Raw genomic sequence first — 26,267 nt, 5'->3', positions numbered from 1 at the left:
TCGTGCTTAAAGACATTGACACCAGTTTATGTGTTATATTTAGATGTTTGATCATAAAGCCAGTTACACTTGTTAACAGTTCTAAGGTTACAAACCATTCATAGTTTAGATTTAGATGATATAACTGTTACAGATAGTAGTTTATTGAAATGTTCGAAGCCAGGGAGGCATGTACTAGCAATTGAGTTGCCAGCTTTTATTGAGGACAGAAGGATGTGTATTGTAAATGTTCTAAAAGAGTACTTAGTTAGAACATCATGTTTTCGGAAAACTATAAAAATAATCTTGAGCTGTATAAAACCATATTCTTATGAGTCTAGCACTCTTGGACGTTGGGTTAAAATTGTTTTGCAAATGGCTGATGTAGACATAATTAAACCACATAGTACATGTGCTACTTCCGTTGATACAATTTTAAGAGTGGCAGATTGGTCAGATTAATCAACATTCAGGAATGTCTATAATAAACCTGTTTCGAAACATAATTATGATGATAGTTATAGTGTTAGGGTTCTGAGAAGTTTTATTCTTGTCAAATTCTGATGAGTCTGATGTATAATGAAAACAGATATGTTAGATTTAGTATGAACAGAAAAAGTAAAATCACAAACATACTGAACTCTGAGGTAAAGTATCACTGAACTAGTATATATTTGTTTACGGGCCAGCTGAAGGGCGCCTCCGGGTGCGGGAATTTCTCGCTACATTGAAGACCTGTTGGAGACCTTCTGCTGTTGTTTTTTCTATGGTCGGGTTGTTGTCTCTTTGACACATTCCCCATTTACATTCCCAATTTTATTATTTAATTAAATATTAAAGGTACCAGGATTATAATTTGATACACCAGACGCGCATTTCGTCTACATAAGACTCATCAGTGACGCTCAGATCAAAATAGTTATAAAGCCAAACAAGTACAAAGTTGAAGAGTATTGAGGACCCAAAATTCTAAATGTTGTGTCATATATGGCAAAGGTAATCTATTCCTGGGATAAGAAACCCCTTAGTTTTTCGAAAAAAATGTAAAGTTTCGTAACAGGAAATCTATGAAAATAACCATATAATTAATATTCATGTCAATACAATTATACTTGAATAAATGCTGATATGAAATTGTTGTACTATGACTTTGTAGCTTTATTCCGACTCTGGATTGACTCAATACATTGCTACAGTAGACTGGAAGAGGGAAATATCATATCGGATGACAAGACGACAACGTCAGGTTATCTTGATCCACCAATAGTTATTGTTGGTACATGGAAAGATGCTGTAGATGTCTCAGAAGCTGAAACGGTATATGATGTTTACAAATTTTATAAAGACACTTGGCTATTGATTCATGTATTGTGTTTGTTCTGCTTTTAAATGATTAATTATTTTATGTAGTAAGTGTTTGCGTTTTTTAAGTGGGGTTCGTGTTGTTTTTTCTGTAGTTTTCTATGTTGTGTCATGTGTACTATTGTTTTTCTGTTTGTCCTTTTCAGTTTTAGCCATGGTATTGTCAGTTTATTTTCGATTTATGGCTTTGACTGTCCCTCTGGTATCTTTCGTCCCTCTTTTAAGGGTATAAAATATATTTTGTAAATCGTGCAGAAGCAATAATTCAAGATCTGCCTTTTCTGAAAATCGGCTACGAGCTTGCCGCAAATGTGAACATTTGTTTGCCGAAGGTCACTGATAGCGGTCAACATTGGTGAATACATTTCAGGTTTTCTGGCGAACTAAAGAGATTGCTGTAAATTATATTATTTCATCTTAATTACGCAAAGTGCATGTCAGTAATTTTTTCACCTTTATTGCACACAGTGTACGTATTTATTACATTGATTTCCCAGTGAAATGAAAACCGTTAATTTACCATGTGAAATACACGTGGTAATTTCACTACTCTGACGCCATACAATAATAGGCGTTGCCATGTCGTCGGATCAAAATAATGAGTGCCTTGCATTTTCTAATTATTTCAGAAAACGCCATTTGCCTATGTTATTATAATATAAAGAATAATTAAGGTAGATTCATGTTATACCGACATATTGGATTGTACAATCTGTGTACAAAATCAGTCTAGTTATTTGTCCAAATCTGCAAAACTGAAGACAGAATTGCAATTTATTGGTTAGACTTTTTATCTAGATAAAGAAAACTTGGTGGTATTACTAACTCAAAATATTTTAACAAATATCAAATTTTGTGTTTTTAAAATCATTTTTTTTTTAAATAAGCCAGTTAAGGGGAGATAATTCCATTAGTAAACCATACATACTGATTTGATAAGAAATCTTAATATGTTTTCTTGTAGCAAGAAAACAAGTTTGATGACACAACTTTTCTCTTTATTTTTTTAAAGCATATTATGAAATCTATCTTCTCACACAATTTATTTAAACATTCTATCTCACAGAATTTGGTTATGCACACAAATATTCATTCCCATGAACAGTCTAGCCAAATTTAAGCAATTTTCCACGACTCATAGCTTGGAAAATAGCACGGTGACCCATACTTTTTATTATAAATTTGAAAAAAAGTATAGTTAAAACTTCATTTTGACAACGTATTAGAAAATTTTATCTTCAGAAATATTTACTTACATGACTTATAATCTACCTTAATAAAAAAACATGTTTTGTTCGGTCACTTGTTGCATATTTTTCTCTATTTGAATTCTTTGCTTATGTGTTTTATAAGTAATATACTTAACATTGAGCTTCAAAAACAGTTATCTCATTGGCAATCATACCACATGTTCTTTTTATGCCCCACCTACGATAGTAGAGGGGCATTATGTTTTCTGGTCTGTGGCTCCATTCGTCCGTCTGTGCTTCTGTTCGTCCGTCCGTCCATCAGGTGAAAGTTTTTGGTCAAGGTAGTTTTTGATGAACTTGAAGTCCCATCAACTTGAAACTTAGTACACTTGTTGATTATGATATGCTCTTTCTAATTTTAAAGCCAAATTAGACCTTTGACCTCAATTTCATGGTCCAATGAACATAGAAAATGAAAGTGGAAGTTTCAGTATAAAGTTTTTGGTCATGGTAGTTTTTGATGAAGTTGAAGTCCAAACAACTTGAAACTTAGTACACATATTCCCTATGGTATGATCTTTCTAATTTTAATGCCAAATTAGATTTTTTACCCAATTTTATGGTCCATTAAACATGAAAAATGATAGTGCGAGTGGGGCATCCGTGTACTTAGGACACATTCTTGTTTATATTTGCGATATTTTCAAAAGATTCATTTGTATAATATTCTTCTTTAAGAACTTAGCAATAGAAAACCACACAAAATACCAAGAATGCTAATATTACGTTTTGTAGGTCGAGAAAGCATACAAAGAAAGCCTGTTAAAATACACCAATGAACTAGCAGATGATGAACGTGGTCATTTAAGGTGTGAATACTTCATTTCCAATAAAGACGATGAATGTAGTGCATTCCAGCAGATACGTCAGAACATTCTAAATTTAGCCAGAGGAATGAGAACCTGGAACATAAAATATCCATTAAAATTCATTCAACTGGAACAACGACTTCAAGAAAAGAAAAAAGACTTACCGATCATTTCCTATCAGAAAATTAAGGACTATTCAACTGATATACCAGAGCCTTTAAGTGAGGAAGAACTGATATTATTTCTAAAATTTCACCATGAACTCAGAGCTTTAGTGTATTTCAAGGATCTATCCGAATTTATCATTTTAGATACACAATGGTTGTCTGATGCTTTTAAATGTATAGTAACAGCACAGAAATTTCAAATTAATATCAGAAACCAAAAAGAATGGAATGATTTTTTTCAACGAGGCAAATTAAAAAATGCAGTTTTAGAAGATATATTTAAAAATGAAACAACAATTGTGTATGAACATAAAGACTTTATCTTGAAAGTTATGGAGAAATTTGATATAATTATACATCCAAACAAATCAGAGGATGTTGATGAAAACCATTGTTACTATGTACCCTGTATGATAAAAGAACAATGCCCATGTGACATCTACCAAATGTTTAAAGTGCCAGAAGATACACGTCACAGGTCCACTTGGTTGTGTTTCAAATTTAGGTTTCTACCACCACATCTTAAGAATCATTTAATTGCATCACTGAGCCGAAGGTATGCTATAGCACAAGTCGGTATATCAAATCAGAAGAAAATGCAGATTGCTATTTTCCGGAACATTGTGGTCTTTGAGTTACAGAAGACAAAATTGAGAAAATTGCTTGTAACGACATGTCCAAATTCAATTCAGATACAAGTTTTAGAATTTGGGAAAGGTATTGAAAGAGGGTTGTTAAAGAACATCGCTGACTTTGTTGAGATGGAATTAGAAAAGATAATTCATACGAGATTCAACATGTCAAATGTAAAATTTGAAAAAAAGTGGGAATGTGGTCTTACAAAACCAGAGTTTGTAACAGGTATCAATGACTTTGGTGGAGAGCAGATGACAGAATACTATTGTGAAACATGTAGAAAAACCCACAAGTTCGTGGATGAATGGTCAGGTTTACAAATGGAATCTCTATGCGTAAGTGAACATTATACCTTTAAAGAAATTTGTTTGCAATTATTTGGTCTGGTAGGTTAATCTTGCAAAGTGAGACACATGTATGAAACCTTTGAGGGAATAGCCACAACAGTTTAGAGTTACATGTAATGTGAGATCAGAAATAGACGATAAGAAATTAAGAGGTATTGCTGAACAACTATGATATATCAAATTCAGGACACCAATGACAATGCATAAAGAAAGAAAAAACACTTCCCAACAGAAAACTAATGATTGAGTAGCATTACATTGTGACTGATTTGTGTGTTGACATTGAAATATCGGATGTTCTTAACTATTATAATTTGGATATCATTTCAGTTTCTCCATTGTTCTAATGATGCTGAACACTCAAATCCTCATCTAGAACCCCCCAGTAAAAAAACAAGAGTGTCCACAAAGGTAACAAGCTATGATTGATTTATTTAAAAAAAAATATATCAGTGATTAATGTTGCAGATTTATTACAATTATGAACAAATAATCACTCTCCGAATATCTAACATGTTAAATCATTCTTCTGAGACAGATCTCTTGACCTTGATCAAGTATGTCTACTTATAAATATCTTTAGAATAGTACTGCAATCAGTATATGTTTTGATTTCAAGAAAGACCAGTGACAAAACAAACAAAAAGGTTGCTTGTCATATTTTGTCATAGTTCTGGATATACATTTTTACAGAAACAGTAAAAAAATGTAACCTTAAATTCTTCCAGTTTCTTTAAACTGTATCAGAGTACATACTTAGACATAACAAAAAACTCAGAGAAAAAATGCAGTAACCAAGTATTTTAAAATGATACGGTGAGTGTACATTCAGCCATGGTTCATTGATTTTGAATATTTTGCAGAACTTACATGTTTGGAATAAATAGATATTGCTATTTTAATTTCAGCATATAAATTTTACCATCAAAATAGCAAAAAGATGAGACATATATCTCTGTGTTAAAGTCATATGAAACGAGTGACTAGGGAAAAATAATGTTTATCCAATTTTTAACCAACATGCATGTATATGTCATAAACTTAGTCTTCTGTGCACGATTTTATCATTTTTTATGCAAATAGATCGTATAATTGTCAATTTGTTTTCTCTCTGTCTGTTATGAGGTGAGAAAATGGCAGCTACTTAATTGTCGTGTTTTGAAGCCGTAGTTTACCGATTGTCACCTCATAGTAAACAATCAACAAAGAAGCATGGATATTGAGCATGTGTTTAACATGTAAAATTACATAATTGTTTATTTTAATGACAGATCCATGCGTATTGCGATCACCGGATTTTTACGAGAAGGGTCACGCTAAGGTCAATTTGCATACGGAAAATACGTCAGCAAATTGCTTCCTGGAAGCAAGCAATTTAAAAAAATTAATCTTCTCAATGTGTAAAAATTAAAGAATTTTCTTCAGGAAAAAGTATATGTACATAAGTTTTATAATGAAAACTATCCATTTAGGTATAAAAAAAACATATGCATCATTTTTTTTTAAATTTGAGGTTTCATATGACTTTAACAGTTTATTAAATTTAGAATTTATTAAGAAACTAAGGTTTCAACTCTGTCCTACAAAGTTGACCTAAGATGGATTTGGCTATTATTTTTAGGTCTTGTTTGGTCATATAGCTTTTCAAATGTTTGGTTTCTTATACATTAATGACTCAAATATTTAGCTTTGAGTATTCCTGATAAAGGTAAATCCAACAAAAAGTGTTTTTGACGAATAAATTGTATAAATTATTGTTTTCATTTATTATGTCAACAAGCATTCATATCTTAAACTACAAAAACGGAACCCACATCTAGTACACTCTTTGTCAGGTAAACACATTCAATTTTAATTTACAATAAAAAATTTAATTTGTAGATAAGTTGCTCCTTCCAAGCTGGTATGCAAGCATTTGCAGATGTAACTGAAGAGCCAACTAGATCAGGCAGTTTGACTGGGGTATGTATGTAGATCAAAATAGAACCAATATTTAAAGTATTTAAAAGATCTATCAAGAGTTATTTGGTGATCATCATGGCTTATTTCAAGATGATTGAAATTCAGATTTTGTGTCCACATTTTGATTACAAGGATCTGAAAACACTTTGATGTTCTCTGTTAAAAAAGACTTTTTGGATCTTCTGGTTTTGTCAGATTAGTACACACCTTCAAAAGTTCAGATGATGTTATATCATTGCCTGATGTCATGGATGTAATGACACAGTATCTGTATTTAAAGAAGATTGGATTTTATTAAGTTGACAGAAATAAATATGATGATGATGATGATGACAACAAAGTTTACCAGAACTACTAATGTTCAAAACAATACAATACTATTATGATTGCTTGCATGTTATGGAACTGGATGATTTTCGATTGGTTTGTTCTACAGTGGCTAGAGATAAAGGGGGAATTGAAGTCTCACAAAACATGTTTAACCCTGCCACATTTTTGTGACTGTCCCAAGTCAGGAGCCTCTGCCCTTTGATAGTTTTGTATGTTTTTTAAATTCAGTTCATTTATATGTTTTGTAGTTTACGTATAACGTCTATTTTCACTGAACTAGTACTCATTTTTATTTAGTGGCCAACTAAAGCCTGCCTCTGGGTTAACATGATGCACTTTTCTGGGTGAGGGATTTTCTCGCTGTAACTCAATACAAGTTAAACATTTGTGCAATCGATCTTCAATCAAGGTCAAATTATTTTTGCAAATGTGCTTTGTCTATATGCCTTTTTTGTGTTTCTTTGTTACATACGACATTGCTCTCTACTTATACATCCTTTTATTTTGTTATTGTGCTATGGTAAATTTTTTTATTCTTGTCTGTCATTTTTGCTAAATTAAATAAATGTGCTTTGTCTTTATATGCCTTTTTGTGTTTCTTTGTTACATATTTGTTTGTTTTTATAGTGATTAAGATTATAACACAATGTTGACTGCTGTACCCCAATTTTTGACATTTTTACCTATAATGTCTGTTTGTTTTGTTCCTACATAATTGTCAATATAATGGAATGTTGTGCTACTGTCATACAAGTGAGAGGTTTAGCTAGCTATAAAACCAGGTTTAATCCACCATTTACTACATAAGAAAATGCCTGTACCAAGTCAGGAATATGACAGTAGTTGTCCATTCGTTTGAGCTTTTAATTTTGCCATTTGATGACGGTCTTTCTGCTTTGAATTTTCCTTAAAGTTCGGTATTTTTGTTATTTTACTTTTTACAGGTTTCATATTTTGTGGATCCAAATGAGGTTGAATTTGTATCTTCCAAAACATTATTATATTAGGGAGGTTTTGAGCTCACTTTTGACCGGGTAACCCAACTTGTTACAAAAGGGAATTGTAAATCAAGTCTGTTCTTTTTAATTGAAACTCAAATGAAATAAGTTACCCTTTTTCAAATTAAACTGACAAAATGTTAACTAACCCTGATTTAATTTGTTCAATACCTAAAATGCAAAAAGCTTATTTCTTTTGTAGTATTATCAAAATTGAAAAAAAACAAAACATTGATGTTTGAAATCTCAAATCAAACAGATAAGTTCCCAGCAAGTTAACTATCAGTCGGTCTCGACTCCCTCCATACACAATTTAAAAGGTTTAATTTTGGCGTCATAATACTGACAGAGGGCGAAGTCTTTAGTGGCGAAATGGAAGATGAAAATCTTTGATTTACTGTCTGTCTTTGATATTTCTGAATCATAGAAACATATATATATATATCATGTATATGTAAGACTCAGATCGACGTCCGGTCTCTAAGCGACGTCCGTTCCTCAATTCGATGTCTAAATCTGACATCACAATAAAATAATATTTCAACTCGACATCTATTTTTATTGTTCTCAAATCGAAGTCCAATTTTTGGCTTTTCTAATTAACGTCCGTTTTAATGATTTGCCGCAATAACTTTATTAAATGACGTCGTTGGTGGCTTCAACAATGGAACATGACACAATACATATTGAGAGATACTTTTTTAGAGAGAAAAAAGAAAATTGAATAAGCAAAGATCCAAACGTCGAGACATTTTGAGCCCACATGTTGTATTTAATTGAAATATCGATGGTAGTCCTTTTATGTTGTTGATTCTTTGGAAATAGATGTAACTGACTTTGTTGTTCTTCTGATTCATCTACTTAGTCATAACGATTCAAAATGTATAAAGTCAATTAGTTTCTTAATTAACCCTTTCGTACCGAAATTATCCTTTTGGCACCACGGAGCTGAGGGCGAAATTATCCTTAAGGATACATAGATTTCTATTTTTAGATGGTCACAGTGCAAACAGTAAAAATAACGTTTAGACATGTTTCTTGGTGCAGTTGCTCCATAGATGTTATGATAAACATCAAATGCATTCTATATTTTAGTATCGGACGTAAAAACGCTGTTAAAATATGTTTTTTTCAAAGATTGTTGAGAAGAAAAAACCTCGTGAAAAACAAAATGGCGGAATCATAAACAATCGTGGTCAGGAGTTTCATTTCGAGTTGAAACATTTAGAAAACTTAACCTGCGGTCATGAAAGTGGTTTAATTTGTACAAAAGTAATGTATGAACGTAGATTTTAGAGTGGTGAGAAGCATATTTGTAAAAACAACTAGAAATCGAGACTTTGATTGTCGTCATCAGGTGCACGACTGTAAATTATTATTTCTCGCTGCCGTTTGATAGTCAACCTTTCATTACCGAATGAATCATAGTCTTTTGTCATTGTTTTAGACACTCTTAGAAGTCTGCAGTGCTATGGGTTTTATATCTTTTCGTTGAAAGGCTGTACTGCAGTATCTAGGTCGACAAAACGAAAGTTCACTTCCATTAAAAATAGAACCGGATATTGACAAAATGGAGAGTCTATAAATAGTGTGGTTCATAAAAACACGTGTTGTCACATCTCATAGCTTTATTATTTAAAAAGAAAAGTGGTTTGGAAAGATGAGATAGTATTCTGCAATCTTATTCGTATTTTAATCGAGTGTAAATTATTTTCCATGATGTATCTCGTCTTGTAACAGAGGTTTTTAAAAGTCTGGCTCAGCATACAAAAATTTTTAAAGTTGTTTTGAAAAACAAATTATGTTGACAGAGAGTAAAACAACTGAAAGATGCCAAGATGATTAATTTTATGTAACACATTGTTTTTATTTTCTATTTTTTTTTTACAGAAAACATTGTCAAAGAAGGGAAGTGAAATATAATATCTGTTTTAGAAGGGAAGGGAAAAATAATATTTTGTTGTTGTTGAAGGGAAGTGATTTTTTTTTCTACTGATTAATCTTAAGATGGCATTATTTATTATTGTAAAATAGTACTGTTTCTGTATGTTTCTGAAAACAATAGGGGTTCATTTTTTTGTTTTGAAAATTATGTGGAACATTATAAATTACTCCCCCTCATGTTGCATACAAACACAAGAGATGAATGACCAGTGTGGCAGTGCCTATTGTAATTCTCATATAAACAACTATTTCTGCACTAGGAAACACCTCTTTTGTATTCAAAAAGAGACTTCAAATGGTATTGAAATTGCTGCTTCTCTCAGAAGCCAAGTCATATAGGACTCTAAAGAGAAAAGACTGATCAAATTGGAAATGGGATAATGGGACCATATTAGGGTCTTGTGGCTGTTACCTTGTAAGTCAGCTTCTTAAATTAACACTGTTTATGGGACTAGTACATGTAAGCAGGATTTTCATACCACATTAATATATATAGGCTTACATTTATATGTAAGTAACACTTGCTACTGGATGTAATAGATTAACCAATAGACTAGTAACATTGGTTATAGTATAACAACCTCACTCTAGTTATTTGTATTTCCTTTTTGACAAACCATTCCATTAAATATGGCTGAGCCCAACAATAGCCCAACAACATAAACAGAAAATTAAAAAAAATAGTTTCCATATGTCCTCACTCAATTTAAAAATTAGAATTTATATGAATCCTCCCTATTCAAGGCAGCATAATAAATTGAAAAAATCTTCCAAATTTTATTACAAAGTTTATCAGCTCTCTGATGTAGCTTTCCATCAATGAATTTTAAAACTGCATTCTGAAGTAAAACATGTGTTTTAATCCCTTTTTTGCCAATAGTTTTCAACGACTTGCATCTGTGTGTGCATACCATGATTTTAAATAAAACAGTACCCAGTAGTTGTCTGCATATAATATGATCTTCTTTGCCTGTACTTCATGTGATTAATTAATTAAACTATGATGAAAATAAATTTAAAATATTAATTGTCAGCTTTCGGTATTTATTTGTGCTGCTTTAACAAACATCAGTTGATGTATTTGTCAATTTTAGGTTATCTTATATACATCCTAAATTTTGACTACATAGTTAAGATTTTAACTTTTACCATTTACCAAAAAAAATAATTCACTAGGCTCTTTTTATTTAGAAACAGCTGAATATTTGCTTATCTGTAGTACATTTATTTATGTTTAAATATTTTTTATATTATATAACCCCCATGACACAAATCAAATTTATTGGAAATTTCATGGATTTAGAAAAAAAAGTCACTTTTTGGCTTGATTTAATACTTTTATTTATTGGAAAGTTTCATCTCATTCACATGTGGAAGAATTAATGCATTACTGGGGTTAAGTCATAAAGCAAGGAAATCCCATCGATTTTTATTGTAGTTAAACACTTTTATTAATTAGTTCATGATTGCACATCAACGCTGGGGGTATTCATATAAATCGTCTGGAAGAGTTATTATCCGTTATCGAACCCGAGTTATCTTTCTTCTTTCGAAACCGTAAACAAATGGCGGCCAAAATCTACGTGAGCGACAGTCTCGATTTACAAGTATTTTTGCCAAGAAAACGAAAACGGAAACGGTTTTTGAAGGAAAAAAATTCAGTGGCTCATTGAAATAGCATTTTGAAACACACGTGTGCATAAGAAATGTTGCCGAATGTAAGTGAAAGTGATATACGGTACGCAATGACAAAAATTATCGTATGACTCGATCAATCTACGTTATCGACATGCGTTTTTAAGGTAAACTTAAGAACTAATTCATGGAAGCCATAGATTTGTTGGAAATTTACACATGGCCTGGGCCGTGATATTCGAATTTTATCCTGAGCGTTAGCGAGGGATAAAATTAACGAATATCACGGCCCAGGCCATGTGTAAATTTACAACAAATCTATGGCTTCCATGAATTATTTCGATTCTAATAGGACAAATACGATCATTAAAAAACTAAAGCGATGATGCGTATACCGTGTGTGTGGCTGTTCTATTTTACCCACTGTTCGATAAATGTAAAACAAATCTAATAAACCTGCATGAATGATTTCTTAACTAACCGCTAAAAAAATGTGATTCATTATTACTTTTTTTACTTCTCAGTAAACCCAACATTTGCAATTTTAAGTTTACATTTTTTATCGTAAACTACCGTTAAATTCACTGTTGAAATGTTGTAACCAAGGAGCCGCCATGTTGACTTGCTGAAATTAGTAAATGTGCGAATAATGCAATAGAACAAAAAACAAGCAACACCTACCTCAATACTTTATTTTAATGCAATTGTATCCAAGTTTAGAAGGTAAACGCAATAGAAAAACCTTCAGCTTTGACGTTTTCATTCGTATGACGTCATGTTTTGAAATGACGTTAATGCGCCAAATCATTACTGGCGGATTTTTAAATTATTTTGTTTTTATCCATTTTTCCGTTCTCTAATGTGTAAATTCTTTTTGTTATGCGTCAGAATCACAATAAATGTTCTGTAGGGTTTTATTCAATTGTAATTGTTGACACAGCGAAAATCCACAACTGTTTACACATAGGTTACGATACATGTGGATTTACGTGGGAGGCATATTTAAACAGCCATTTGTGTACATCTTGGAGTCTGCGCTAAGTATAGATATATCGAGAATTTTATCACGGTGTTGTTTACAAAGCGAAAGAAGCACGTCATATTAGAATGCTTCTTTCTCTATGAACAGTCTACGGACGCTCAACCTATGATATTTATCTACATTTTATCAAAATTTGACCGCACAACTCGCTACGGTTCCCGAGTTTTCAATGATCAAAACTACGAGGTCGTTTTTGCTGTAGTACATGTCAAATTAATCCCAGTCAGGCAAACGGCTCGTTCAAATAAGTTTCGGCCAGAGAATCCCGCGAAAAAAAAATATTCAGTAGTGAAAGTGTTAAATCAGGAAAACAATAGATATGATATAAGTAAAGATCAATGTAATAACAATAATGCTAAGCTGGATTGAAATCTTCCTTCTCTGCAATTTATTAATGAATTTCACAGGTAGGATATATAAGGTACTATAATTCCACTTTTATAACAAATGTATTCAAGAGCAATAAATAGAGAATATCATATGGCGTTTTCAATATCGCGTCTGTATCAACCCGAGACACCAATATAATCCCAAGAGCTCTGCTCGAGGGATTATATTGGTTGAGGGTTGATACGGTGTGTAATATTGAAAAAGCCATATCATATACACTTTATTATATACATATACCTCAAGTAGATGTTTTTTATGTAACATGACGTCATACAGATAAGGAGGTTTGAAATGACGTCATACAGATTATAGGTTTGACATGACGTCATACAGATTAGGGTTTTGATAAAGCCTTTGCAACAGTGACTGCAATCGATGACGTGACGTCATAAAGATTAAAGGTGTGATAAAGCTTTCGCAACCGTGCTGATATCGATATCATCACGGTTGGCTGATACAGCACGCTTGTCATTGATTGTATTACACATACAATTTATCTGCATTTACTACTAAGTATATAATAAAGGTATTTAAATTACAATGAAAAAATAAAAATAAATGACTGGTTGACAGGTTAACAATGTGTTACAAATGTAAATATTTTTATGGTTGACTGGTCGAAAGGTCGACAGGTTGACAAAATGACAATTTAATATAGTTAAAATTAAAGTAATGGTTGACAAGTCGACTGGTTGACAATTTGAAAGAATTTATATACTAAGTGTGAAATAGTATTATTGGTGACTGGTAGACTGGTGACTGGTAGACGGGTCGACAATTTGACGTCGAGAATTAAAAACTGTAATAATGGTCAACAGGTTGACAGCGGACAGATTGCCAGTTCCACAGGTCGACAGGTAGACAGTTATAAGTCAAGACTTAATGAATATTATTCCAAAAGAAAACAAAGCAATAGTAAGCAGTTTATTTTTATTAGATTGTTAACTTGTTAATTTATGATTTTTTTAAACCTAATTTACTTGTTTAATTGTAAAATTAAACCTGTCAACCTGTCGACCTGTTAATCTTACCACTTGTCAACCTGTCGACCTTAACATTTGTCAACCTGTCAACTTTTCTACTTGTTGACTTTCTAGTGTCAACCAGTCGCCTTGTTAGTCTGTCAACTTATGTACATATACAGTGGCAGATTTACCAGGGGGCACAGGGGGCACGTGCCCCCCAGTTCAGGTCACTAAAAAAAATTCTAACATAATTTTATTGCTACTGAATCTCCTTATCTAGAGCAGAAATTAATCACAGCTTGATTTGACTTCTTAAACTGTCCATTAATTAATACCAGCATCCACATGCATGATTTATGACAACTTATCGATGGGTGTGTAATGTCTATTTGCAATTTAAGCTTTTATGTAAAATACATTATTTACATGTTGATTGGAATAGTACGAATTTTTATTGGTTTATCAATACAGATAAAGATCAATTACCAGGTGAAATCTTCTGATCTGTGTTTTTAAAAAATAGGTACAAATATATGTTTAATATCAATAATATTTGTATACATCTATATTTGGGATATCTCTTCATTCCAAAATATAGTACTCTGACACAATAACATTTCTTGTGAATGGATTTTTTTTTCTCTTCAAAACTGTATTTTTGTGAATTTATTCAACAACAAATTAACTATTTATTTTTTATTATCATACAAGATTTGTTTTTTAAACGGAATGTCATATTTCATTCACCTCTTATTTTCAAAGAAAATCAACAACTTGTTTTAACCACCTCTCCCCAGTTCAGGAAAAATGAATTGATAATTTCTAATAAATAATCATTAATAAAATTTATTTTCATAAGATCTATTTTGTAACAGAATCAGGGACTTATCCATTTCTCTAAAAGCCCAAGCATACGGTTATATTTGTTTATTTTTCTTGTTTCAATTACCATGTACATGTACAAGGATATGAATAGGTCGCTGTTAATAAGGATATGAAAGTGTTTTATACAGATATTAGAATAAGGGGCAAAAGGGAGGTTGGAAGCGAGGCCAAAAATATATATATATAACAGAATATAGAGGTGATGAAATATAAAGAAATTATTGATTGATTGTTGGTAGTTTAACGTCCAGTGGCAAATGTTTCATGCATGTTTAGGACAAATATGATAAAAATCAATTGGCAGGAAAATAAAGTATAAAGTGAAATAGTAATAAAATTAAAAGATATATAAATGATGCAACCCGCCCCCCCCCCCCCCCCCCAAAAAAAAAAGCAACAAAAAAAAAACCCACTCATACTCGCATATAGAATGATAAATACATCTCTAAAAAAATATAAAATTTTGGTTTCATGGTGTCCCTCCCAGACATCGAGGTTCTGAATCCATCCCTGATATAAACAAATTTACTTCTTGAGTTAAACCGATTTACTCCTCTGTTCTTCCGATTGAACTACAGTTCCGTTTATCCTACTTGACCCAACATCTGTTCCCCATTTCTGGTTGAAAAAATCTCTATGTCTGTAACTGTTTGAAAAGTAAGTTGTTTGTCAGAAAACGTGTGATGTTAGGGAATCCAGATTAACATAAATTTTACTCAGAGGTATTGAAAAAAAATATGTAACAAATTTCAGGGCTTCCAAAACGGTCATATATTCCGGTCATTTGTATAATGTCCGGTAAAAGTCCGGCTGGGCAAAGCATGAAACGGTCATATACTTTTTAGTTTTCAAGGCTTTTTCGGTCATTTTTACATAATTCACGATCTTTTTGACCCAACCTTTTGCCTTTCATGAATGAAACATTTCCCACTGGACGTAAATCAACCGTCAATCAATCAATTCAGTGTGTTCTTCTACAACACTGCTTACTTTATCATATTTTGAAGCACTTATTATTTATGCATGTGGCATTATTTTAAACTTTGTCTAGCTTGGTTGAAGATTTAGTTCTGAGTATCTAAATGTGAACCCTGTTTAAGGACGAAAGAAGAATGCTTTATTAAATCTTAGTATATAACTAAACCCAAAATGGGAATGGAAATAACATTACAAATACCATTCTGATATTGTTAGTTTGGAATGACTGTTATTGGTATATGTCTGTCTGGCAGGTATCAGCTGATCTTGACCTCATTTTCACTGTTCATTGGTAAATGCTAAGTTTTTGTGATTTGGTTAGTTTTTCAAATACTATAACAAATTGATCAACTTTTTTTTGGTATATGGATGATTGTTAGGGGTGCATGTCAGTCTGGCAGGTTTCATCTGACCTTGACCTCATGTTCATGGTCCATTGGTCAATGCTAAGTTTTTTTTGTTTTGGTCTGTTTTTCAAGTACTATAAGCAGTAGGTCAACTATTTTTTGGTGTATGAAAATGATTGCAAGAGGTATATGTCAGTCTGATATGTTTCAATTGACCTTGACCTCATTTTCATGGTTCATTGGTTAGGTAAGTTTTAGTGTTTTAAGTCAGTTTTTGAAATGCTTAAAGTAAAAGGTCAGCTATATTTGGTGTATGAAATAATTGTTAGGTGTACATGTCTGTCTCGCAGGTATTATCATCATTATCTGACCTTGACCTTATTTTCATGGTTCATAAGGTCAATTATACATTTTTAACCAGATTTTTTTGACAAAAATGTCGGTTATTGATTTGGGGATGAACGGCGGGCGGGCGGGTGGGCGGGCGTCAAACAAATGTTGTCCGTGCATTTACTCATGAACAATTTATCCAAAGCTTTTAAAATTTTGATATGTTGTTACTGACAACAAAATGAAGGTCAAGTTGAAGAATGACGATTTTGACTTTTACCGTTCAGGAGTTATGGTTCTTGAAAGATTGAAAAATGGCATTTCCAGTCGTGTCCGTGCATTTACGCATGAACTGTTCAACCAAAGCTTTTTAAATTTGAATATGTTGTTACTGATGGCAAAATGGAGGTCAAGTTTCATAATGTCGATTTTGACTTTTACCGTTCAGGAGTTATGGTTCATGTTGTTGCATTTACTCATTAACCATTCAACCGAAGCTATTTCAAATTTTAATATGTTGATACTGATGACAAAATGCAGGTCAAATTTGATATTGACGATTTTCACTTTCTCCGTTCATCAGTTATGGTTCTTGTGATATTGCCAGGACAAAAATAAATGTTAATAAATCCGGTTTGCTGTCATTGTGACAGCCTCTTGTTGTAATTTTGTCAGTCTATCAGTTTGACACGACTGTCATATAAGTGAAAGGTTTCGCGCTATAAAACCAGGTTCAATCAACCATTTTCTACATTTGAAAATGCCTGTACCTAGTCAGGAATATGACAGTTGTTGTCCATTCGTTTGATGTGTTTTGTCATTTGATTTTGCCATATGATTAGGGACTTTACGATTGAATTTTCCTCGGAGTTTAGTATTTTTGTGATTTTACTTTTTTTTTAAATACTATAAGCAACAGGACATGCAACTATATGTGGTGTAATAAATGATTGTGAGCTGTACATGTCTGTCTTGCCTGGTTCATCTGACCATGACCTCATTATCATAGAACATTGATAATGTTATGTTTATGTGATATTTGTGGTAAAATCTTCATGTTACAGACTTTCAACATAAATTCAATGATAAGTAAAACAGGCGAGACGTTTTGGCGTGTGCACTCTTGTTTTCTTATAACTATAGTACTGGACAGGATAAAACTTTACTCATACCAAGTATTTCTTTATTTGAAACAAAGATAAGTTCTGCACAAATTTAACAAAGACTAATAGGGGAAAATCAATGGTGGTATTGCACCTGTATACCAAGTGCGAGACAGACAGTCGCACGGACACGGGTAAAACAATAGGCTCCAGGCATTTGGTCCAGCGAGCAAAATATATATAAGCGTATATGATGATGTATTATTTTATAAGGCATTTGATGACAAAATATCGTTTTAAACATTAAGCAGTTCATAGTGGAATAGAAATTGACGGTATTTAGGATACTATGAATCGTAAAAATTTTATGAATCGTAAAAATTTTAAAATATGCGAACATTTTACACGATCATGTAATACAAAGATTATGTATAAGTATTTGTTTTTAGCTCACCTGGCCCAAAGGCCGGTAGTCCGGGACTAGTAAAATTTGCGTCGGACCAGTAGATTTTGTCAGCTGGTGGTCCGGCGGACCAGTAGAAATTTGTCGATAAAAATCACTGATTGCATCGCAATCTCCGTTTGTTTACAAAACAATTTACCTGTAAAATCTTTTTTTTGTAATATATATTTTATTATTTTCATATCATTTTCAAATCTCATCTACAAATAAAGATGTACAAACAAATTATTCTGCTATAAATCCTAAACATATGGTTTACCATACTTGTTATAAATTATAAAATACATTGTACAAAGAATACAGAATACATCTGTATTGAGCTCTATTTCTTGATAATATTATTAATGTTTGACCATTTTTCTTTTATTCTTTTTGCTTTATTGGTAGAGCACAAATTCATAGAGACCATGTCAACCCTATAATAATATTTAAGCCATTCAATTGCTTCAGCAACAGATGGGACTGTAAATCTAACTCTACATAAATAAACATATCTCTTCAATATTAGAATACATGTATTAAGAATATCTTTAAATAGGTGATAATTAACACCCAAGATTATACTTGATAAGGTTGGGAGAAAGCTTACATTACATACATCTTCTAACTTTTGAAAAAAATTAAGCCAGAATGTTCGAACGTATCTGCATTCAAAAAAGAGGTGTATGTATGTTTCTTTAGTTTCTGTACAAAAAGTGCACAGTTCTGTTTCACTATATTTACACTTCATAAGTAAAACATTTGTTCCTATAATTCTATGAAGTAATCTGTATTGAAATGCCCTTAATGTGGGATCTTCAGTAATAAGTAAAGGAAGACTAAAAAAATAATTCCATTCTTCGGCCACAATATCTATTCCCAATTTTATTTTCCATTTCTCTTGTATGCGTGATGGGGTTTCCTTTATTTTATCTAGAAAAATTTTATACAAATGTTTTGATACTTTATCAACTGTTTTTATGGCGGTAACAATTTTGTGACTGACAGTATTTAGTTTGAGAAATACTTGTGAATGAATAATATTCTTCCATTCCTTTGGAAGAGCCAAGATTAGTCCATAGAACTCTAAGAAAGTTGTTTTTATATTATAATTTCTAATAAATTCATCATAATTGTAAAATTCTCCATTTTCCTTAATGAGATCATTTATGAAAAATACATTATTCTGTATCCACCTTTTATAAAAAGCTGTTTTTCCATCAATCATAATATTTTCATTTAAAAACAATGGTTGAGACAAGATATCACTTGGGGCTGTGGTCAGAGGTTCACACAGTGAGGCAAATGATGAAATTACATTTTGCCAAAAAGGGTTAAATTCTTTTTTAATTTCATTGAGTGCTGATTTTGATAAATGCCACATATTCTCTCCACCATTCATTTCAAGGTGATCTGCCAATAGAACTTTCCATGAGGAATAATTTGTGGGGTCTAAAACTTTTTTAACCCATGATAACTTAAGTGATTTTATAAATGATTCAATATGTGGCATTTTTACACCACCATCCTCGTAATTTGAGATAAGTATATTTCTTTTAATTTTGTCCCCTTTACCATCCCATACAAATCTGTATAGCATAGCTTGTAACTGCTTTAATATATCTGGGGATGGATCTGGTAAAACAGTAAAACATTGAATTAGAATTGGTAGGGCGAGAGTTTTCACAACTACAATTTTCCCATATATAGTAATATTTCTGAATGACCAATCACTTAAAAGATTTTTTACTTTTTGAATTTTTTCTAAATAATAATCAACACATATATCAACTTTTGACAAACAATATTGAATGCCTAGGAGTTTGAAATTTCCTGAATGGTTCCATATTATTGTTTTATTTGTGTTTAGCTCCTCACCACAGCCCCTTTTTGCCCCAATCCATATAACTTGGGTTTTTTCAAAATTAGCCTTCAAACCAGAGCATGAGTAAAACAAGTCTATCTTATTTAGAGCACTGTTGAGAGATTCTTCACTATCATCCAGGATCAAAGTCGAATCATCAGCATACTGACTGAGTAAAAATTCAGAGTTTTTAATCTTTATACCATTAATGTTGTTGTCATATTTTATTGATGCACTAAGCAGTTCCAAACATAAAATAAAAAGATAGGGAGACAGTGGATCCCCTTGTCGTACCCCCCTCTCTATTACAAAAAAATCAGATAGATAGCCATTATTTTGAATGCAACTTTTTGAATTGTAGTAAAGAGTTGTGAACCATTTCACTATTGTGTCACCAAAACCTAGAAATTTCAAGGTTTCACATATAAAGTTCCACTCAAGAGAGTCGAAAGCTTTTTCAAAGTCCAACAAAACAAGCAAGCCAGGAATATCTTCCTCATCTACTTTTTTCAAGAGGTCATATATAAGTCTTGTACACTCACCAATATATCTGCCTTTCATAAAGCCAGTTTGAGTTTCACTAATCAGGTGATCTAGGACTTTTTTAATTCTATTTGCAATACATGTTGATACTATTTTATAGTCTACATTAAGTAGTGAAATAGGTCGCCAATTTTTTAGAAAATGTTTTGGTTTACCATCTTTGGGTAGACAGGTAATAACACCTTGTGTTTGTGAAATTGATAATTTACCTCCTTGAAATGCTTCTTTGAAAGAACGCAGTAGGAAAGGATTAATGTCGTGCCAAAATAATTTATAAAACTCAGTTGTAAAACCATCCAGACCGGGAGATTTTCCATTTTTCATATTTTTTAATGCATTATGAATTTCTGAGCTTTTTAGTTCCCCCTCTAAATTAATATTTTGTTCATCAGAGAGAGTTTTTATAAATGGGTTTTCCAGAGAAAAGAAATTAGCTCTGTGTGTATTATTTATAAGTGTTTTCTTGGATGAATATAGATTCTCATAATATAACTTTTGTTCCGCACGAATTTTTGCTTGATCAGTGATAGTTTCACCATTATCTAAAGTTAATTTTTGAATTACTTTTTCAATATAATTTCTTTTCTCTAGATTACAGAAATATTTTGTACTTCTCTCTCCTTCAATTTGCCATTTTGCTTTTGCTCTCATTATTGCCCCTTTTATTCTAGATTCTCTTAAAGACCTTAACTGAAGTTCAATACGTGTAATTTCTTCCCTTTTATCATTTATATTTTCATTATTATTCAAATTGTTCAATTGATTTTCTAGTTCTTCTTCTTCCCTACTGCGTTCTTTCTTTTTAAAAGATGAGTAAGATATTGTTTTTCCTCGTATCATCAGTTTTAATGTTTCCCAAAACAGTTGGTCTGAAATGGAAAATTCTATTTCTTCCCTATTTTCAGAATCAACTATTTTATATTGATCAATACAATCAGCAATACAAGTTTTAGTATTAGCAATAAATTCTTTGTCGTATAATAAAGCATTGTTAAATTTCCACGTCCCTTTGCCTTTTTCATTTGTATTAAATTGAATGGACAGAGATACAGGTGAGTGATCAGACCTATATGCAACACCAATATCACACGAGGTTATCAGTGGTTGAAAATCAGATGAGACAAGGAAGTAGTCCAGTCTTGCCTGCTTCTTGTTAGGTCCTCTCCAGGAAAACCTCTTTTTCTCTGGGTATAATTCCCTATAAACATCAACCAGATCTATTTCTGACATCATTTCATTAACCTTTTTTTGGGCTTTAGGATTATTTTTATGCAAATAGTTTAAAGTATCCATATCATAATTTTGTGGTAAATTCCAATCACCCCCCACTATTACTGAAGTATTACCAAAATTTTCAATATCTCTTTGGAGTATTTCATAAAAAACTGGTTTGTCCTCATTGGGTCCATATACTACTGCTATTGTCATTCTATGATTGAAAATTTTTATATCTAGAATTGCATAGTTCCCGTCTTGATCCACTTTCTGTCCAAAAATTTCAAAAGAAAAAGTGCTTCTAAATAAGATAGCCACGCCCCTACTGCTCGTGGTATGCGACCCAAATATTATTTTATACCCCCATTCTGCTTGCCAATACTTTTCAAGTTCTTTTTTACAGTGAGTATCTACCAAGAAAACCATATCATAATTTTCTCTACATTTACTAAATATATCTCTTCTTTTAATTTTATCAGAAGACAGGCCTCTACAATTTATGCAACCAATTTTCAAACTACCCATATTTTATATCACTTACAATTGTAAAGGATAAATGATCTAAAATTATACAGTCAATAAACATATTCAGAGCAATACAAAAAAATAAAGTACAAATAAATAGAGAGAAATGAAAGTGACATAAAAATGCTTTTTTCCAACCATTTAAACAATAACTACCAAAAAGCTCCCGTTTCATGGTATTGCAGAAAATACAATTTAAATCAAATAAATTAAGTAACTAAGATACAGTGGGTTTCCTTCTTCCCCAGCCATTTATGTAAACAAAATATAGTTTTGTCTAAATCTTTTTTATTAATTTTTCTTTTTTTTTTTTTTTTTTTGTCGGTTTTCTTCAAGCCTCTAAAAGAACAGGTTTTTTTTAACCTTAAATATGGTGTAAAATCTATTTCCCAGTTAATTTAGATAATGTTTGATTAAGGTTCGGAAGTTTGAATTGAGTATTTGTTATTTTTGACAGGGGTGCCCCCTTTTTTGTGGAAAGCAGATAACTATTTGCTTGTGACTTGTCTCTCAGGTTGACATGTTGTTTTTTTTTAAAGATACTAGAGTTTATAAATACTCTTTAGTGACATGTTACTTATATTTAGGGCTCTTTGAAAAAGGGAAAAAGTGCAACATGTGGTGATATGTATCTTGACATGTGGATTTATGATCTACCGCCAGTGACCACGTTTATAACTTATAAAACTATTTTCACCAATTGGACAAGTTCAAACAGGTTACGTAACTGGATTACCTTATGCCTAAATACTCTCGAAAGGCACATATTGTGTATTTATTTAGTTTAGAGTAGGCAATATTACTGTAATGAATCTATCAGTGTTTATGTCTGATTAGCTTGCACGAGTCAAAACATCCGGTTTTGTTTGCGCATGTCTACCTGGAATACCTAATATGCAAATTAGCCATGTGCAGATTGACCGGGACATTCAATTAACAACATAGAAAAAAACCGAATTTAGAGATTTTCAAAATACACAATGGCAAAAAAACACAAAAAAAACAAAGTTATAACATACAATAATACTAAAAAGATATACTATGAGTGTTCAAATGAGTTTTTTTTATAATTCTTTGTTTAATTCAGTTAAAAGTTGTCATTGGGGTTTTTTTTTCACGAGAAGGTCTGCTAAAAGGTCTATGATGATCTCTTTTTTTTCAACATAACAAACGGATAATCTTTAATGTACACTAGATGGACTGTAAAATCAATTACACGGTACTGGGGGGTATAACAATTGATCAAGTTAATTAATATCTCGGGTGAGCGTCCTTCACAACAATATAAAATGTGGAAATTTTTGGAAGGAGTTAAACCGCCGGACAAAAGACAAAGTTGATATTTTTTCTGTCCTTGATCCTGATTTTGATAAAGAAAATCATTGAGATTACCAAAGCCTTTATAAAAATCAGAATAAAGACTATTCCTTTAGTGTCTAACTTCTGTAAACGAAAGCATCAAAATAAAACTAAACATCTGTCATTTATATTAGTGTTTGTCAAATTAATGTTATTTTTGCAGGACCAGTAGATTTGGAGCCGGAGCAGTAGAGTTTTCAGTCCACTTGTCCGGCTGGCCAGTACACAAAAAAGCTTAAATTCGATCCCTGCCAAAGGGCCAAGTGAGCTTTTCCCATCACTTTTCTTCCGTCGTCTGTCGTCCGTCGTCGTTAACTTTTACAAAAATCTTCTCCTCTGAAACTACTGGGCCAAATTAAACCAAACTTAGCCACATTCATCATTGGGGTATCTAGTTTTAACAATGTGTCCGTCGACCCGTCCAACCAACCAAGATGGCTGCCATGGCTAAAAATAGAACATAGGGGTAAAATGCAGTTTTTGGCTTATAACTCAAAAACCAAAGCATTTAGAGCAAATCTGACAGGGGGTAAAATTGTTCATAAGGTCAAGATCTTTCTGCCCTGAAATTTTCAGATGAATCGGACAACCCGTTGTTGGGTTGCTGCCCCTGAATTGGTAATTTTAAGGAAATTCTGCTGTTTTTGGTTATTATCTTGAATATTATTATAGATAGAGATAAACTGTAAACTGCAATAATGTTCAGCAAAGTAAGATTTACAATTAAGTCAACATGACCGAAATGGTCAGTTGACCCCTTTAGGAGTTATTGCCCTTTATAGTCAATTTTTAGCTCACCTGGCCCGAAGGGCCAAGTGAGCTTTTCTCATCACTTGGCGTCCGTCGTCCGTCGTCGTCCGTCGTCCGTCGTCGTCGTCGTCGTCCGTCGTCGTTAACTTTTACAAAAATCTTCTCCTCTGAAACTACTGGACCAAATCAAACCAAACTTGGCCACAATCATCATTGGGGTATCTAGTTTAAAAAATGTGTGGCGTGACCCGGTCAACCAACCAAGATGGCCGCCACGGCTAAAAATAGAACATAGGGGGAAAATGCAGTTTTTGGCTTATAACTCAAAAACCAAAGCATTTTGAGGAAATCTGACGAGGTAAAAATGTTTATCAGGTCAAGATCTATCTGCCCTGAAATTTTCAGATGAATCGGTCAATCGGTTGTTGGGTTGCTGCCCCTGAATTGGTAATTTTGAGGAAATTTTGCTGTTTTTGGTTATTATCTTGAATATTATTATAGATAGAGATAAACTGTAAACAGCAATAATGTTCAGCAAAGTAAGATCTACAAATAAGTCAACATGACCAAAATGGTCAGTTGACCCGTTTAGGAGTTATTGCCCTTTATAGTCAATTTTAACCATTTTTCATAAATTAAATTAATCTTTTACAAAAATCTTCTCCTCTGAAACTACTGGGCCAAATTAATCCAAACTTGGCCACAATCATCTTTGGGGTATCTAGTTTAAAAAATGTGTGGCGTGACCTGGTCAACCAACCAAGATGGCCGCCACCGCTAAAAATAGAACATAGGGGTAAAATGCAGATTTTGGCTTATAACTCAAAAACCAAAGCATTTTGAGGAAATCTGACATGGGATAAAAATGTTTATCAGGTCAAGATCTATCTGCCCTGAAATTTTCAGATGAATCGGTCAATCGGTTGTTGGGTTGCTGCCCCTGAATTGGTAATTTTGAGGAAATTTTGCTGTTTTTGGTTATTATCTTGAATATTATTATAGAAAGAGATATGGACTAGTACTATTTTTAAACAAATAATTTATAGTAAAAAAATATTTCATCAAAAGAGTTCAATTGCTACCTGTGTGACATGAAATTTGTGAAATATAATGTCGTAAATAACTTCAGACGGGTAAGCAAGAGAAAGGGACAATAAACTGAACGAAAATCGAAATGTGGATGGGGGCCTAATGCACGGACAAAAGTGTAGCTACGGAACCGTAGCTCTTAGGTCCTTATATTCGCAAATAGTCAAAAAATTACAGAAGGACCTAAGAGCTACAGTTCCGCAGCAAGCAAAAGCAAAGTAAAACTGTCTTTCAAAATGAGAGAAAATTTAAAATTTTAAAACGTTGCTTTCCAATTTTCCAATCAATTTGAATAATGGAACATTGTGAATAACAAGCTTCCATGCAGCATGAAAAAACAGCAAGGGAAAAATAGAGATCCGCTGCATGAAAATTACTCTTTACCGCCACTTGAAAAATGGAATAATTAGCAAAGTACATATATTATACTGAAGATTTAGAAATTTCTGTGTGCATCAATCAATTCATTTTAAAATGCGCCAAATTTCAGAACTAAAGTTTTTCGATTTTAGTTGATAGTCATACTGTTTTAATACATGTGCAAATGCAGCTATAAAAATTCAAAATTATAGTTTTTATATTTGCTTAACGTATATCTTCTCACTGGAAATTTTCGCAATAAATAAAACTATGCAAAAAAATCTAAAGTACGAACAAGAATATTGTTGGCATAAATTACGAGTAACAGAATGTCATTGGCGATTTCCAATCGCTGCAACATCTTATTAATACGTTTGAATTCCCTCGAAGACGGTTCTTTAAAATCAATGCAGCTTTTCTATTCAGTACATTGTTAGCTTGATCATTACAGTTCACAAAATCTAGTCTGGATAAATTTATCAGAACGTCATATAGTGTGTGTTCAAAGTCTGTGTTGAACAATTTATAAATACAACATGCATGTAGCTGAGTTGGGGAGTTGGTAACCCGAGAAAACATTGTCAACCATATCTTCTTTCGTGTCATATTAAACACACCATTTAAGTTTGCAAATGACCAGTACTATCTGGATCGAAGTATG

The 26,267-nt window shown here is 32.4% G+C and overlaps 1 protein-coding gene across 1 annotated transcript in view; it reads left to right on the top strand.

Annotated features, from left to right (window-relative positions):
- Positions 1 to 26,267, top strand: part of LOC143054917 (uncharacterized) — a 91,873-nt gene that overhangs the window by 60,045 nt on the left and 5,561 nt on the right. The window contains exons 7-10 of the mRNA XM_076228015.1: positions 1,136 to 1,296; positions 3,327 to 4,538; positions 4,881 to 4,961; positions 6,432 to 6,512. Coding sequence (XP_076084130.1) covers positions 1,136 to 1,296; positions 3,327 to 4,538; positions 4,881 to 4,961; positions 6,432 to 6,512 — 1,535 coding nt within the window. The remainder of the gene's footprint in view (positions 1 to 1,135; positions 1,297 to 3,326; positions 4,539 to 4,880; positions 4,962 to 6,431; positions 6,513 to 26,267) is intronic.

This window comes from Mytilus galloprovincialis, chromosome 12 (genome assembly GCF_965363235.1).
Source record: "Mytilus galloprovincialis chromosome 12, xbMytGall1.hap1.1, whole genome shotgun sequence".
NCBI lineage: Eukaryota > Metazoa > Mollusca > Bivalvia > Mytilida > Mytilidae > Mytilus > Mytilus galloprovincialis.
This window is presented reverse-complemented; position numbering and strand designations above follow the sequence as displayed.